Source organism: Diabrotica virgifera, chromosome 3 (genome assembly GCF_917563875.1).
Source record: "Diabrotica virgifera virgifera chromosome 3, PGI_DIABVI_V3a".
NCBI classification, from domain to species: domain Eukaryota; kingdom Metazoa; phylum Arthropoda; class Insecta; order Coleoptera; family Chrysomelidae; genus Diabrotica; species Diabrotica virgifera.
The window spans coordinates 271,733,263-271,752,269 of NC_065445.1; the positions used below are offsets into that span (position 1 = coordinate 271,733,263).

Genomic DNA, 19,007 nt, shown 5'->3' on the forward strand with positions numbered 1-19,007 from the left:
TGGCTGCTACTCTGAATAGTTGTAATGAACTACAGTTAAACCATTCTCTAAGGTTCCTCAGCCAGGAGATGCTTCTTCTTCCTTGGATCCTTCCTTGCATAATAATTCTCAGTAACTCATATTTTTATCCTCTGGTAATGTGACCCAAATATTCCATTTTTCTAGTTTTTATACTTTTCATAATTTCTTACTCCTTATTTAAACGTCGTAGCATTTCAACATTGGTTTTGAACCCACTGAATTTTCAATATTCTTCTGTAACACCACATTTCGAACGCTTCTATTCTTCTTATGTGTTGTCTCTTCAATGTCCAAGCTTCCATTCCGTATAGCATCTTAGAGCCTTCAATCTGAGAGGCAACTGAAGGTCTTTGTTTGTAAGCAGTGCCTTCATTTTTATAAATGCTTGCCTTGCAGTTTCAATTCGGACTTTAATTTCTTAGCTTTGGTCATTTTTTCATCAACCCAAGTTCATAGATATTTGTATGTCTTAACTTTTTCTATTTGGGTTTGCTCTATCATTAACCTTTCATTTCCATGTTCTGTTTTTGAGACAATCATAAATGTAGTTTTTTTCTTGTTTATTTTTAGTCCGTATCGAATGCAATAATCGTTAATTCTATTTAGCAATTCTTGTAGCGATTCCAGGGTGTCTGCCATTATAACGGTGTCATCAGCGAATCTTATGTTATTTACTATTCTTCCGTTTATAGAGATTCCATCAATTAGCTCCGCTATCGCTTCCTGAAATATGGCTTCACTGTACAGGTTAAACAGTAGCGGCGACAGAACACAACCCTGTCTTACTCCTCATTTGTTGGACATTGTTGCAGAAATTATAAAATTATAGAATTATAAACGTAAAATTATAGTATAATTTTACACGCCACTGAAATTACTCTTTCTCTTCAAATTCCGTAATTATTTACGAATTTCAAAAGGACTCACTGACAACTATTTCGTTCTCTGACTATGTGGATGATATCAGTTCCTATTTTTGTTTTTATGGGGTTTTTAAATTTAAAACGGCATAACATTGGCCTCTTCTATCGGTACTTCCATAATGTATTAAATGTTATAGGTATAGGCTACGGGCAAATTTTAGGAACATTTTTTTGTGCTTCCTATTACGCAGTCATAACAGCAATAACACTGGTGTATTTTTTCAACTCATTCACCTCGAACTTCCCATGGGCTACGTGTCAAGACCGATGGCAGGAGTATTTGTATTCTAGGAATATAACCTGCGTGGACCAACACAGCAACGGAACTGATACAGGAAATGGTACTATAACATCATCAGAGATGTATTTTAGGTAAGATGTTACATAGTTCTTATACATATACTAAGGAATTCCGCAGTTTTCACTGTATTCCTTCACTCAACCGTTCTCTCCAATTCTTTTTGTTTTGCCAGCCGCTTCCTGTAGATTTCTTCTTTCCATTGCTTTGTCCACTTCCTCTCTCTGAAATATCTTCGGGGTCTGCCTCTCTTCTTTCTTCCTATCGGGTTCCACTTTGTTATTCTGTTTATGCCTTATCTGCTCATCTGATATTTCCGTACCAAATTAATCTCTTCTGTTCTATGTAGTCTATTATGTCTGAATTCCTTCCCATTCTTTTCTTAATCTCTATGTTATTTATTCTAACTCAACTTGTTACTCTGCAGCTACTCCTTATAGGAATTCCATCTCTGTTGCTCTTATTCTGTTTTTGGTTTTCTTATTCACAAGTCAGGATACTTCTTGTCATGGTGTTATATAAATGTACTCCTTTTTTTTTGTTTTTATACTAATGTTCTAAATCTGATCCCACAGCACCGGGTTCAATTTTTTTGTTTGTCCTAGCTATTACATAGTGTTACATAATTTTTAAAACGCAAAAGTATTTAACTGCAACATTTATCGTTTATTGTACTATATAAGGCATTAAGGATAAGCATAAAAAATGAATCTAAAATATTGTGTTTCCATAATTATATATATTAACATTCCAGGTAATGAAATAATACAATTTAATATTAAAACTACTATCACTTGCAGTTTACTAGTTTACTTAGTATTTACATTGTATTTACTTAGTATGTACATTTACATACAATAAAATTCGTAATCATACAAATAACTTTGAGCCATTTGATGAAATCCTATACAGTATAGTACAACTTGAAAATAATTGTCTTTGTTGCCTGTTTTGAGGAGGAAGGGGTAAAGGAAGCTTTGAGGACATTTAGAAATAGAAAATCACCAGGATAAGACAGAATACACGGAGGACCAGATCTGATCAAATATGAATTCAAACTAAACAAAAAAAATAATACGTAGAACAAAACAAGAGTACCACAAAAATGGAGATCAAGCATCCTAATACCTCTCTTCGAAAATGGAGACTAATCGGATTCAGAGAATTACAGAGGAATTATTTTATTAAACACAACTAAAATTACAAACAAAGTGAGAGAAATTCTGACAAACTCGTGACACGTCCCCCTCCAGGCCGAAACCAAATTTTTTGAGTAGTATAGACACACGATAGACATCTATAATAATAACATATATGTATGTTTCCTGCAGCCGATTTTGATTATATACATGGTTATAAATAAATGAAGATCAAAAAACGGTAAATTTTCGCTTTTTTTTCGTCTATTACCAAAAAGTTAAGAATTTTAAACAAATTTGAGAGTAAGAAACTCATGAATCGTATATAAAAAACTCCAATATGGCGTTCGCTGAATATGTCTATCCTTATTGGTTGCTTAGAAAATTGCAAAATAAATCATAAATTTTGAGTTTTATAATAATATTCATTAGGTACTTATGTAAAAATTAACTTATTAACTTATTACACGGGATGCTGTGACTTCTGGTGCATTAATCATAGCCTAAATTTCAAAGCAATTGGTAAAATAGTTTAAAAGTTATTTAATTTGTTTATTCCAAATTCATTTTTTTTTGCAACACTATAAGTCAGATAATTATGAGGTTACAATAATACTTCGGACAGTTTATGAAAGAAGAACATTAATACAGTTGAGTTCGCGAGTGTTTACATGTGCGTCATTATTACCTGGCGAGATAAAACACATACTTTTTATCTAGCATCATTCTCTTCCACGCATGCATCTAATGACAAACCAGCTGCCGCATGCTATTAAGTAAAAACACATGTTATTTTTATGAACGATTTAGACTCAGTGCATTGAAAAGAGACAGATACAAAGAAAGACGATTGGGAATGTTTTCACATATTATTTTAAGTACAATTTCTGACGTTTTGGTTTGTTTACTTTTGTGGCCGTCAGTTTGTAACTTTTTGCTGTTATTTTGTCCAATTTTTGCATTTTGAAGTTTTTTATAATATATCATCAGTTGTTTTCACAACTAATTTTATATTGGAATTAGAAATTTTATGATAAATAAGTTTATGTTATTCTACGATAAATTTTGACAACGTACAAGATATGCTTGTGTTAAATGTTCCGTCAAAGTGAATAGAATATCAAAAAAGAAAATATGTCATTGAATTTTTTTACAAATTGTTTATTCATTTATTAATCAATGATAATAAAATAATTTATTAAGCTACTTCGAATGTAGCTGAAATTATGCACCAAAATTTTAAAGCAAAACTTAAATTTGACATTCTATTCATTTGATAACGTCAAATTCTATACTATAACCCGTGATCGATATAATACCCACTTTCTGTCACTTGCTATTGCGTTTAGTAAATTTCTGACTTATTTCGTATGCTTTAAATGATGACGCACGTGTAAAGACTCGCGGACTCAACTGTACTATTATTAACCTAATTAAAAAAGAATAATAAAAGTAATTTTAAACAATGTAAAATTATTTTGCAAAAACATGTCAATTTTTTGCTTACTTGAAAACAATTACAATAACTTTTTAACCGTTACCCGTAGAAAAATTATTTTTCCACCTACCTCTACCGAAAGTATACTTTTCTGGACCTGATTGTAGGGAGCAAAGTTGTACTTTTGCTCCCTAGGGAGGAAAATATTTTTCCTCCCTAGGGAGGAAAAGTAAAATTGACGTCATGTTATTTCATTCATGAAACATAACTTATTGTCGCCCTGTACAATACCTATTTTCTATTACGTAAGTATCTATACATTTTAACGTTTATTTAAAAACACTCTGTATTTTGCAGAATGGTAAAAAACAGTAAATTGTTATTCTGATTTAACAATGTTTACATTAATGCAAAAGTACGTGTTAACGATCAGCTGTCGGAGGAAATTGAAATCAGACGTGGAGTGAGACAGGGATGCGTGTTGTCGCCGGTTCTTTTTAATGCCTACTCGGAAGAGATCTTGAAAAAAGCTCTGGATGGTGAAACAGCTGGAATAAAGGTAAATGGAGTTCCCATTAACAACATTAGATATGCGGATGACACTGTCATCTTAGCTGAAAATATTGGGGATCTTCAGAGGCTGGTGACCAGAATAGCAGAGTTTGGAGAAGAATACGGGCTAACAATGAATGTCAAGAAGACAAAGTTTATGAGAATATCGAAAACTCAAAGAAATAACGAAAATCTCGTCATCAACGGATCCAATATCGAACGAGTCGATCAATATGCATACCTTGGAACAATGATCAACTCCACAGGAGATTACTTACAGGAAATCAAAATCAGGATAGAAAAGGCTAGAGCAAATTTTAACAAAATGAGGAAAGTGCTCTGCACAAGAGATTTGAAGTTGGAGCTAAGAGTTAGGTTGGCTAGGTGCTACGTTTTCTCTACTCTGTTTTATGGAATGGAAGCTTGGACCTTGAATGCTGTATCAATGAAAAAACTAGAATCATTCGAGTTGTGGATGTACAGAAGAATTCTGAAAATATCGTGGACAGAACACGTTACAAACAAAGAGATTCTGAGAAGGATGAATAAAGAAATGGAAATCCTAAATACCATCAAAACAAGAAAATTGGAATATTTCGGACATATTACACGTGGAGAGAGATACAGCTTGCTCCAATTGATTATGCAGGGAAAGATTCAAGGAAAGAGAAGCATAGGGCGACGCAGAATATCGTGGCTGCGCAACCTGAGAGAGTGGTACGGATGTACATCAAATGAACTTTTCAGAGCAGCCATCTCTAAAATACGAATAGCTATGATGATTGCCGACCTCCGCCGCGGAGATGGCACTTAAAGGAGAAGAAGACATTAATAATTTGACTTATATTTGACAGTTGACAGTTATATTGTACCTACTTGTTAGTTTTAGTTCTAATGAATTTGGTTGGTTAGTTACATAAATAAATTAAGTAAAAATGAAAAAATGACTTGTAATTTTGAGGAAGGTGGAAAAACCATATGTATAACATGGGAGTAAAGTGCCTTTTCCTCCCTTGAATGATTACTGCCCTCCGCTACGCGTCGGGCAGTAAACTTCATTCTCGGGAGGAAAAGTAGCACTTTCCTCCCTTGTTATACAAATAGCTATTTTCATATTTAGAAAGAAGACTGAATTTTTATACACATTTAGAAAGCAAAACAATTGTCCTACGACTTAGGGACGAAGTTAGCCCCCTTTTTTTTAATTCACATGTTCTTGCAAAATAATTTTGCAATATTTAGAATTATTTTTTGCCATTTCTTTTAATTAAATTAATAGTGCAAATCCTCTTCTTTCATCAACTATCCAAAGTATTAGGGGACATAATATATTTGAGACGGCATATTTTTTTTAAATGTTTTGTAATCGATAATCGATAGAGTTAGATATGTAATGAAAATCAAAGTCAGTGCTAGGAACATTTACTTAAATATAACATTATATTTTAACAAGTTACATATTATAGTTTTCTTCTGAAAAAACAAATTTTAAAATATTTGTTTATGCCCTCTTAATTCCTTTATTTTTGCCTTTTTTATGACGTGGCAACGTAGTAGTTTTATACCAATATATCCACATATCATCATACGATAAACCTCAATCGCCAAACAGACGTCGCAAGGCACATTCGCCCAAGAAAAAGGTTCGTAAAAGCGTTCGTCTTCAAACACCACGGCCGAGTCATAGGGTGAGACAATCCCTTAGCGTGCATCGTAATCTCTTCAAAGTGGTCGTGTTTATCAAAACTTTAGATAGTTCAAAGTGTAACGGACTTATCTTATATTTTACTGTTTAATTTTAGTGTCTTAGAGCTAATAAAGTCAATATCTTTTCACACGTTGTAATCACTTAACCAGCATCTTATCGAAGTTATTTATCGCGTTAACTCAGTAAAATTCAAGGTTTTCGAACCGTTTCCAATATTACATGTGCCATCTCACATAAATGTGGGTAAGATGGCATACCCTTAAAATAAAGGCACTAATCTCGATATAATAAATTTTTTTGCAGTCTTGGGTACACCGGCCCACCAGAATATTACCACTTTCCAAAAATTTGGCATCTTAGCCAAGTATCTCGAGAACGAGATAATGAAAAGAGGTCATTACAAAAAATGTAAGCAGCATCTTGGTCGGTTCGAATTCCTCTTCAACTCCAAAATATACCAACAAAATATAACTCCAAAAACTCCAATCATATTATAACAAAATTAATGCAGTTTAAAAACGCATAAGGATGATCTAATCCGCTTGCTTATTACGCCATCTCAGGCAACATTGCAATCAGACTGTTTTTTCAACCTAATTTTTCTTAAGCACATTTTTAAGATATAAATCGATACAGGTGTGATAGGTATAAAGTAAAAGAACATCACAAAATTTAAAAACTTAACTTAGGTGTAAAGACTCACGAATTATAATGTGATACAAAAAAATATTTTGTCCTACTTATTAAACATTCCAAAGGATACTGCTGTCAAAACAAAACTAACATGCTCAGCAATCTTGACAAACTTAAGGAACTGAAAACTGTCACACTAGCCACCAAATTTGAAATAGTTTGCGAAAAACGCGTGATATGCCATCTCAGCCAGTATGCCGTCTCAGCCAGTATGCCGTCTCAGGCATATCTCCCCTACTGTAACTTCATGATTTTCTGACTTATAGTGATGCAAAAGAAATAAATTTTGGATAAACAAATTAAATAACTTTTAAACTATTTTACCAATTACTTTGAAATTTAGGGCATAATTTAAGCATCAGAAGTTTCAGCATTCCGTGTAATAATAAGGTTCTTTAAGTAGTTAATTTTTACATCTATCTACTCAGCCCTAAACATCCATCCTTGGATATAGGCCTCCTCTTCCTTCTTCCATGCCTCTCTATCTTGGGCAATTTGCATCCAATTTTTACATAAGTAATGAATATTTATAAAAACAAAATTTATGATTTATTTTGCAATTTCTTAAGCAACCAATAAGGAAAGACTTGTTCAGCGAACGCCATATTGAAGTTTTGTATACGATTTATGAGGTTTTTTAATCTCAATTTTGTTTAAAATGCTTAACTTTTTGGTAATAGACGAAAAAACGAAAATTTACGGTTTTTTGATCTTCATTTGTTTATAACTATATATACAGGGTGTTTCATTGGGAAACGGAAATACTTTAATGGTGAATAGAGGTCACCGAGCCGGTTCTAGATATAGTATATTTTTTGCCCTACCCACTTTTATAGCCGAGTTACAGGGTGTTTTATCGATTTTGCCCATTTCTTTCCTAAGCCATAACTTTAGAACCACCCTGTATATTTTTTTGATATTTGGTACACATTTGTCTCATTTAAAACCCAAACGACCGACATACTAATCATAAGAAAAATCCAGGACCGGATTAAAAAAAAGTTATAAAGTAATTGTGACCTTAAAACAACACCCTGTATATTGATATTTTGAAAATCTGTTTGCATATTCGAAAATAGCACAAAAAGGAAGTTTAATGGTTCGCTTCAATTTTTCGGCCAGACAATTTTATGACTTTAATTTTGAAATTATATTGAATTTTTTAAGAACTTACATTAAAAAGCAGATATTATTAACTTTTAGTTATAAATTATTTAAGTTAATGAATAAATACTAATTTTAAAAATAATCCATACTTATTTACCACATTGGAACGACCCAATTACTAATGACAAGAAAAATCCAGGTCCGGATTAAGAAAAAAATACAAAGTAATTGTGACCTTGAACCAACACCCTGTATATTGAAATTTTAAAAATTTTTCTGCGAATTTTAAAAGAGCATGAAAAACTGTGATTAATGGCTTATTTTAATTTTATCGCCGTTGATTTAATTACATCAATTTTGAAATTATATTGAAATTTTAAAGAACTCTGAGATTAAAAACCAGGTATTGTTAACTTTTAATAATAATTTAATGTTAATGAATCAATACTTATTTTTAAAAATACTTAATACTTATTTACTACGCTGGCTTCATAGATTCTCTGGATTTGTAGCTATATGCACATAATTAAAAATTAGAATTGCGAGAATTGGGATATTTTAATGGTTTAGTAAAGAATTAAAAAAACTGCTATATCTAATAAAACAAAAATTCGTTACAATTCAAAAATTTAACATAAATTAAAAATATTTGAACTATAACAGTTGCTCAAAATGTCCGCCATTTTGTTCGATGTATTTCCTTGCTCGTTTTAAAATATTTCGAATCGATTTTCTAAGTACATTTGGATTGTTTTTCATTTTTCTCCTAGCTTCTTGTGATCTTGACAGAATTAATCAATATTATTTTAAAATTGCCGTAATTAAATTATCTGCGCAAAAATTTGACATGCACCTTTTAACGCAGTTTTTTATGCTCTTTTAAGATACACCAACAAATTTTCAAAATTTCAATATACAGGGTGTTGTTTCAAGGTCACAATTACTTTCTATTTTTTTCATAATCCGGACCTGGATTTTTCTTGTCATTAGTAATTGGGTCTTTCCAATGTGTTAAATAAGTATAGATTATTTTTAAAATTAGTATTTATTCATTAACTTTAATAATTTATAACTAAAAGTTAATAATATCTGCTTTTAAATGTCAAAGTTATTAAAAAATTCAATATAATTTCAAAATGAAAGTCATAAAATTGTCTGGCCGAAAAATTGAAGCGAACCATTAAACTTACTTTTTTGTGCTCTTTTCAAATATGCAAACATATTTTCAAAATTTCAATATACAGGGTGTTGTTTTAAGGTCACAATTACTTTATAATTTTTTGTTTATCCGGACCTGGATTTTTCTTATGGTTAGTATGTCGGTCGTTTGGGTTTTGAATGAGACATATGTATACCAAATATCAAAAAAAAAATACTGGGTGGTTCTAAAGTTATGGTTTAGGAAAGAAATGGGCAAAATCGATAAAACACCCTGTAACTCGGCTATAAAAGTCGGTAGGGCAAAAAAATGTACTATATCTAGAACCGGCTCGGTGACCTCTATTCACCATTAAAGTATTTCCGTTTCCCAATGAAACACGCTGTATAATCAAAATCGGTTACAGGAAACATATAGGTTATTATTATAGATGTCCATACTACTCAAAAAATTTGGTTTCGGCTTGGAGGGGGTTGTGTCACCAACAGGATATTTTTTCCTTATTTCTCTGAACTAAAACATCTAACAACTGGTTCGATAATAAAACTAGTTGGTCCTAATGGCACATATGAAAAAAGGATCAAAATAGGTAGTCAACGAAATATCGAACTTCCGAAATAAATGCAGTTTTAAATTCAACCAAATAGTCGAAACAAATTAATTGCAAATAATTAATTATTATTATCTTCTTTGCAGGAGAGATGTTTTAGACGAAACCGACGATATATCTAACGGCATTGGATTACCAAACTGGAGACTGGCTCTTCTTCTATTCTTCACTTGGACCGTAACGTTCCTCGTATCAGTTAAAGGAGTAAGAAGTTCCGGAAAAGCGTCGTATTTCCTGGCTATATTTCCCTACGTCATTATGATTATCTTGTTCATCAGATCCGTCACTTTAGACGGAGCTGTCGATGGAATGCTTTATTTCATCAAGGCTGATTTTAGCAAGCTTCTACAAGCAGAGGTAAAGAATTTGGTGCTGTTATTAATATATTATTAGGTGCAAAAGCTTTTTAGGTATGGTACGCAGCTGTGACCCAATGTTTTTTCTCCTTGGGCGTTAGTTTTGGACAAATTATAACTTTTTCATCCTACAACAGATTCGATCACGATATTAACAGGTGAGTACTTAAATTTTTTTAAATTAATCCGTAGATGTCGACAAAAAGAATGCTCGTATCTAAGAATAGTCTTACAAAATAGGTATCCTTCTCTTAAGTGCCTTCTTTATTGAGGTTGGCGATCAATATGGCAAATTTCTCTCTGTTCTGGGTTTGATGAATTAAGTCATTCCGTGTTTTGTGAGTAAAATCTCTGATATTTCAGAGCCACCATTTTTTCTTTCTTCTCAAAGAGCTGCTCAATTTCCCTATGGAGCATTATGTGTCCTAGATATGACGTCTTTCTAATTTTGATAGTATTGACCAGAGGAGGACGTGTGTTCATTATTTCCAGTATGAATGAATTCCGTTTGTTGACGTCATACTGTTTTAATGTCCAGGTCTCACAGCCGTATAGTAAATAGAGACCACACATAACAGTTTAGTGTTCTCAATCTTATTGTGACTGATAGCTTGGAGTTACAGAGCATTTTACGCACGTAACAAATTATACTTCTATTATATAATTTCAACGAAATTAATACACTTTAAACAGTTTGTTTATATTTTATTTAAATATTAAACTTATAAAACGTATAAAAAAATAAAAAAAGAAAAATTTGCATCGGGGATCGAACCCGCATATATAAGAGTGATTTGTTTCGAAATCAAAGCGTCTAAGCATTTAGCCACGCCCGTCGTCATGTGAGAACATAGACCAACTGAACGTTTTAAACTTTTGACAGTTCTGAATTTAATCAAATTAGTTTGATTTTTGTGGAATTAAAATATTAAAATACAACAAAACATAGACTAAGAAAACAATATATTAGATGAAGATTGGTAGAAATTTTGTTGGTAATCAAATTATGTAAATCAAAGCTTTACCTAAAAAGTAGGTACTTACATTTTCCAAATAGGTACCTATGTAATTTTTTATTACAATACTGAAACATTTACAATTGCGTACCTGTTGCTTTTAAAAACTATTTAGAAAGTTAATACAAAACTTGCTTTTGTTTCTGTCCTCACAACAATAAAAACTAATATACACAACATTTGTTTACCCATAACCGACATATTGAACAATTATTATTGTTGACAGGTCATTGTAATTACCCAATCAGAGCACGTTTATCGTTTCAGCTGCGCTCAGGATCAAGACTTTTGATGAATTCGCGCACATATAAATTTACTCCCAACGCGCCTAAAGAAGTATAACTTCAAAAATCAGATCTTGCTATTATAATGCGTCTTCTAATGTCTTTTGACTACTCTAGCTGACTATTTAGCTCTCTGCCCTGGTATATGAAGCTTTGGGAACTCTAAAGGGTGATACCATTTAGTCCAGAAAGCCACTGCGCATCCGCTAGGAAAATATTCCGATTCGGATTTTTTGCACAATCTTATTCAAAAAGAACCCATTTTAACAAATTTGCATGTTGCCAGGACCAAAAGTGGGTCAAAAATTTTTTAAACGTTTTTTTTTTTGTTTTTTCCTAAAATTATTTTTTTGCATGGAACAAAGTTTTTTTAGGTTTTTTGGATCATTCCAAACAGAAAAGGTGTTTAGTGACTTTTCTCTAAAGTTGATAGTTTTTGACATATAAGCGATTAAAAATTGAAAAATTGCGAAATCCGCCATTTTTAACCTTCAAAAACTATGTGAAAAACTTAAAATTTGAATGTTGCCAAGGTAGGTAGATATTCTTTTAACATCGATTGATGAAATTCCGAAGAGTTTTTTGCAATACAGTATTCAAAATTCCTTTGATTTTTAATTCCTAATCACGCGTGCGCGACACTGTTTTCCACCGTTGTATGTGTATACAGTATGGTGCAAATGAAAGGAATAAATTCGTTATTTCGTAAACCGGCGACTTTATAGACCAGTAAGGATCTGTTTTTAGGTGGATGTGAGAGGTGGCATTCAGATTTTTGCGGATAAAGTTAGGAGATAACTTCGTTAATAATAATTGATTTATGCTCCTTCTCAAATATGCCCGGAACATTAATAAAAAAAATAAAATATTTAAAAATTTCAAAAAATTTCGATTTTTTTTCTACTTTTTTTGCTTATAACTTTAAAACGATTCATTTTGGAACAAAGTCGTATAGAAATAAAACAAAGATAATTAAATTTTCTATCAGATGCGATTGTTAAAAATGTCCTAATTTATCACCCTTGCTGCAAAATAGCAATAAATATAAAATAAGGGGGCAAAACAAGCCTGTCTTTATTCAATAATTTTCCATCACATAGGTTACACTTTGAACCTTCCTAATTCGCTTAGAAAATTTTTGTAATGTGCTAAAACCGTACACCAAATTTCATTAAAATTGACTTACTAGATTTTGAATAATAATTTTGCAATCTAAACTTTAAAATTTTTTAAAATCTTGCACAACAAAAACTAGAACATACAAAGATTTGTCAATTGTTGTACATATAAAGAAGCACTCCACCTATTTAATGCACTTTACAGAATTGAAATCGGATTGTTTAAGCAGCCTCAGCAATGTTTTAAAGTTATAAACAATTTTTTGGCTTATCAACAAATTAGTCCTGTGGCCAGGAGGGAGTGCTACGGGCTCCTTTATTTAGATGGACTTACCCAAGATTTTTATGTATTTTTTTTACCCGTAGAACACGATTTTTTTGGGTAACAGTTGATCCGGATGTCGATAAGATTGTTATAAACAAAGAACTTGAGAAATTCTTGAGTAATTCTAAGCAAAAAATGTTCTTACAAGTTTTTTAGTAGGATGCATAGTTTTCGAGATAAGCGCAGTGGAACTTTCAAAAATCCGAAAAATTGCAATTTTTGAACGCGAATAACTTTTGATTAAAAAATAAAATAGCAATTCTGCTGACAGCATTTGAAAGTTTAAGTCAAATTATACCGGTTTTAATTATTTGCATTGCTAAAAATTAATTTTTTTATTATTAAACAAAGCTATTTGTTTATAAGCCAAAAAATTGTTTATAAGTTTAAAACATTGCTGAGGCCCCTTAAATAATCCGATTTTAATTATGTAAAGTGTATTAGATAGGTAGAGCACCTTTTTATATTTAAAAAAATTAGACACCTTCTAAATGGTCTACTTTTTGTTCAGAAAGATTTTAAAAAATTTGAACTTTTTTAAAAACATTTAGATTGCAAATTTATTATGCAAAATCTATTAGGTCGATTTTAATGAAATTTGGTACACGGTTTAAGTATGTTACAAAGAATTTCCTAAGCGAATTACTAAGGTTCTAAGTGCCACCAAAGTGGTTAAAAACATTGAATAACAACAGGCGTATTTTGCCACCTTATTTTGTATTTATTGCTATATTGCAGAAAAGGTAATACGTTAAGACCTTTTTGACCAGTCGTATATCATACAAAATTCAATTATCTTTATTTTATTTCTCTACACCTTTGTTCCAAAACGAATCGTTTTAAAGTTATAAGCAAAGAAAGCAGAAAAAAATCGACGTTTTTCGAAATTTTTAAATATTTTAATTTTTTTATTAATGTTCCGGACATATTTGAGAAGGAGCATAAGTCAATTATTATTACTGAAGTCGAAACAGGTCTATTTTTATTTTTAAGTTATGATATTGTGGCATATATGGTATACTAGTGACATCATCCGTCTGGGCGTGATGAGGTAATCGATGATTTTTTTAAATGAGAATAGGGGTCGTCTGGTAGCTCATTTGAAAGGTTCCTCAATTCTGTATTCAGTAATGTAAACATTTACATAATTATTTATACAGGGAGTCCAAAAAATTTTTATTAAATTAAATTATTTGAAAAAAAAAGAAGTAGAAGGTCACCCTGTATAAATAATTATATAAATGTTTGTATTACGGAATAGAGAATTGAAGAACGTTTCAAATGAGCTAGCACACGACCCCTATTCTCATTTAAAAAAATCATCGATTACGTCATCACGCCCCGATGGATGACGTCACTAGTATACCATATTTATATGCCACAATATGATAACTTAAAAATAAAAATCGACCTGTTTCGGGATTTTTGCTTAAAGTCACCGGTTTATGAAATAATCATTTGCACCATACTGTCGGTGGAAAATAGTGTCGCGCACGCTTGATTAGCAATTAAAAAAAGAATGTGTGTGTACTTTGTACGCACGTAAGAAGTTATGCTTCTATTATATGATTTAAACGAAATTAATATACTTTTTATTTATATTTTATTTAAATATTAAACTAATTTATACTTACTACTTCTCAAACATTTTTATTAAAACAGTGCCAAAAATTAAAATAAAAGAATAAAACACACACAAACACATTAAAAATGCCACAAATAATTTCTAAACATTAATTGTCGGAAAATTTTTTAACTAAATACGTATTTTCTGAAAATAAAATTATATAATAAATATACTTACAATCATAAAATGTATAAAAAAAATAAAAAAATAAAACTTTTTATTGGGATTCGAACCAGCTATCAGCGCGGTTGGTATATATGGTTCATTCGCCTTAAACGCTTCGCCACGGAGGCAATGTGTCATTATGTGCGAAGATCGACTAACTAAACGGATTAAGCTTTTGACATTTTTGAATTAAATTAAATTATTTTGATTTTGAATTGAAATGATTTAGAATTGAAAAAATACAACAAAACATAGAGTAAGAAAACAATATATTAGGTGAACATTGATAGAAATTTTGATGGTAATCAAATTATGTAAATAAAAGTATTACATACTATGTATTTTGGTAGGTTCAAATAGGTAGGTACCTATGATACATTTACAATTATTACGTACCTGTTGCTTTTAAAAACTATTTAAATGTCACTACAATTATAAACTTTTTTGTTTCTGTCCTCACAACAATAAAACTAATATATTATACATTTGTTTACCTTCATATTGAACAATTATTTATTATTGACAGATCATTTCAACACCCAATCAGAGCCCGTATAACGACTAATACCATACTGTCGGTGTGCGCATGCGCGCAGATCAATATAAATTCACCCTCAATCTCAATCGCGCCTAAAAAGTATAACTTCAAAAACAAAGGAGTTTTGAATATTGTATTGCAAAAAACTCTTTGGGATTTCATCAATCGATGTTTAAAGAATATCTACCTACCTTGGCAACATTCAAATTTTCAGTTTTTTACATAGTTTTTGAGGGTTAAAAATGGCAAATTTCGCAATTTTTCAATTTTTAATCGCTTATATGTCAAAAACTATCAACTTTAGAGAAATGTCACTAAAGACCTTTTCTTTTTGGAATGATCCAAGAAACCTAAAAAAAACTTTGTTCCATGCAAAAAAAAATTATGAAAAAAACAAAAAAAAAAACGTTTAAAAAATTTTTGACCCACTTTTTGGTCCTGGCAACATGCAAATTTGTTAAAAGGGGTCCTTTTTGAGTAAGATTGTGCAAAAAATCCGAATGGGAATATTTTTCCTAGCGAATGCGCAGTGGCTTTCTGGACTAATTTATTTGTATCTTAGGTGTTATTTGTTCAATAGGTATAGTTATATTTAAGTAAAAAAGAGTAATGTGCATAGAGCATCTAAAGACATTTTCTTCTATTGTGTCAAATATGTCATATCAAGGAATTTGAAAGACACGAGGGAAATCATAGTTAATATCTAGTTTCTTCTTCTTAAATCAGGCGAGACTCGTTAGTCTCTGGCACTTGGTCGTAAAGCCTTTATACCATACCTTGTTTTTTTTCCTTAAACTATAATAACTTCTGTAGCCTCAACGAAGTCCAACAGTTTTCTTATTGATAGTTTTAGGACCTCTTCTGGTTCAAACCTCAGTTGAACAGTAAATTCGTACCTTACATCACTTATTTGCACATTGCACATTGCAATGGCATAGTATGTGTGTGGTAGTCTCTTGTTCCATTTCTTACTCTCTGCATTATGGTTAATGCACCTTACCTAGCTCGTATAGGTAGTTTTATTCTTCTTCTTCCTTCTTGTATGTAAGCTTTAAAGCCTGTTTCTTCTTCAATATTAGCCTCCTAAATTATTTAAGTTATCGCACCGTCTTTTTCTTGGTCTGCCAATACTTCTTCGTCCCTTTGGTCACTTACCTCATGCTATTCGTACTATCCTATCCTCTACCATTCTACTAATGTGTTCGTTCCACTCCTGTTTCATAAATAGCAATAACCAAGTGACCACTTTGATCTCTCGTTTATTGAGGTTCATCAAATTGTTCGAGAGTTTTATCAATATTCTTTTTTAGTCTGGATTTGCCCTTAAGTGACCCTCCATTTCTTCCGATGATTCCCTATCTATCAGGATACATAATGCGCCATAGGAAATTTGCTCCAGGTAATATTGGGAGGTAACATCGAAGGTGAAAGAGGTATAGGAAGAAAGAAAATATCTTGGCGACGAAATATCAGAGATTTCACAGAACAAAGAGAAATTTGCCATATTGATCGCCAACCTCGATAGAGAGGGCACTTACGAAAGAGGAGGATTCCATATCAGCTTTTTCTGAACCTCATTTTTCGTAGCCTCTTTAATGATGCCGCAGATAGGTTCTGGGTCTTCAAACCTTATTTGCAAACATATCTGCTCGTTTATTTCCATGCACTCAAGCCAATAAAGACACTTGATTTTCTTTTGCCAGGTTGTTGAGGAGGTCTTTGCAGTTTCTCACCAGTTTTGATTTCGTGAGTGGATTCATTACTGCCAGAATAGCCGCTTGGCTGTCTGTGTAAATAGGTATATAGTCTGTAGATGGCCCTAAATCTTCCTTCGAGAATTTTGGATTATTACCAGATCACCATGCAAAAAACAGTATAATAAAAAATAAAAAAAATCATCATCTGGTATGAATTCAATACTTTGATTTTTTTTAGTATTCAAAAGTTTTACTATTTATAACCCTATTACTATAAATTAACAATTTGAATATATTATTTTTGATTAGATTATCAGATTTTGTCTTGTTCTAGGGATGCATTTATTATAACTACATTGGACACTTTTACATCGCTACTATCAGGTTTTACCATATTTGGTATTCTTGGTAACTTGGCCCATGAACTGAATGTACCTCCCAGCGAAGTTATATCGAAAGGTGGAGGCACTGGTTTGGCATTTGTGTCCTATCCTGATGCTATTTCAAAATTTAACTTTGTACCTTGGGTAAGTACTTAAAAATGCTTTTTAAGTAAATAAAATGACTTTCAATCAAAAGACATTCAATTGATTTTACTACGAACGACCGGTTTTGCATACTATAATTTACTATGCATCCGCAGGTCTCCTGCGGTACTGCAAAAAATGCTGAAATTACAATAACCAATATTAGGACGCTGTCTGGTACAAAGTATACAACAATTATTCCCATATTATCTAATATGTGCACATTAATGGTGTACCATCTTAAATTTTATGTTTTAGGCATTTTCCATAACATTCTTCTTTATGCTCTTCGTTTTGGGCATTGGAACGTTAGTTGCTGCACATGCCACCGTCATAACATCCATCAAAGATGCGTTTATAAGCATTCCTGATTGGATAATAGCTTCAGTTACTGCTTTCGCCTTGTTTAGCCTTGGACTAATCTATACTACTTCGGTAAGTAAGAGAATGAAATGTATTTTAGACAATTTGGGAATATACAATATAATTAACGCAGGATATAAACAAAACATGAACAATACAACCAACAAATTTCAAATATGTAGAAAAATAAATATGAGTGGAATTGAAGCTTTAAAAATGAAATTTCCAAAAAAGGTTAAATGCTGAGGCTGAAAGATAAAAATGAATAACAATTCAAAGATATACTACAGCAGAACATATCAAAAATGCGAAGAACAAATGTCATGGACACAGATGGCATATGGGAGATGGACAAAGAGGTTGCTCGAGTGGAAACCAAGAGCAGATAAAAGAAGTAGAGGAAAATCCCCACGTGATGGAAGGACGATATAAAGCGAATGCCCACAAATTAGATTAAAAGCGCCCAGGACAGAAGACAGTGTACGGAAATAGAGGAGGCCTATATTCAGCAGTGAATGCAAAGGGCTGATTGATGATGATGATAATGTCTTAGAGTATCCGAGAGGCTCTATTTGCTCTACAAGTTTAAACAATAGACTTGTGAATCATATATAATTATTTATATTATAACCAAACTGCCAATAGTAAAGTACATGACCAGTTGAGAGAGAAAAACTCCATAGGTGTGAAACAAGGATGAATTCTGTCTCTAGTGTCATTTAACATGTATTATTTTGTTATAATATTTAATGGATACATATATGTAGTCCTAAATATTTCCGTATATTTTCCAGGGTGGTCAGTATGTGTTGGATTTAGTAGACAATTTTGGAGGTACCTTTGTTGTATTTATATGCGCAATATTGGAAACGCTGGCGATAACATTTCTATACGGTAAGAAAATAATTTAATTTCATCTATTCATTTCGTACTAAATTTGTTCAGGCTTTCTTGTAAATGCTCTTTGCACTTTGCTCTTCACTTTACCAAATCACTGCTTTACCATAAAAATTACTGGCCAGCCACAAGAAGAAAGACCTATTCCATAGGCCAGAGGTTCTCAAAGTGGTGACGTGGCACCCTGGGGTGCCTCAAGCATTTTCCAAGGGTGACATGGAACATTTAAGAACATTTAACAACTGGCCGCTGCGCCACTGTCCAATAGAAACATGTTGACTATTTGTACTTTCTCTCGATTACAGGAATTTGATATAACAAATGAAATCAATCCTCAAACTAATTTCTTTGAAATTATTGTTATTGCTCATTTGCAAGGTTTGGAAGAAAGTATTGTGAACTATTTTCCTGACATTGAGTTAGATGACTTATATAGCTAAATGATA

The 19,007-nt window shown here is 31.9% G+C and overlaps 1 protein-coding gene across 2 annotated transcripts in view; it reads left to right on the forward strand.

The window, feature by feature from the left end:
- LOC114325572 (sodium-dependent nutrient amino acid transporter 1-like) overlaps positions 1-19,007 on the forward strand; it is a 37,149-nt gene that overhangs the window by 13,163 nt on the left and 4,979 nt on the right. For both annotated transcript variants that reach the window (XM_028273666.2, XM_028273667.2), the window contains exons 4-9: positions 1,082-1,316; positions 9,735-10,005; positions 10,059-10,162; positions 17,109-17,301; positions 17,560-17,736; positions 18,459-18,558. In XM_028273666.2, coding sequence (XP_028129467.2) covers positions 1,082-1,316; positions 9,735-10,005; positions 10,059-10,162; positions 17,109-17,301; positions 17,560-17,736; positions 18,459-18,558 — 1,080 coding nt within the window. The remainder of the gene's footprint in view (positions 1-1,081; positions 1,317-9,734; positions 10,006-10,058; positions 10,163-17,108; positions 17,302-17,559; positions 17,737-18,458; positions 18,559-19,007) is intronic.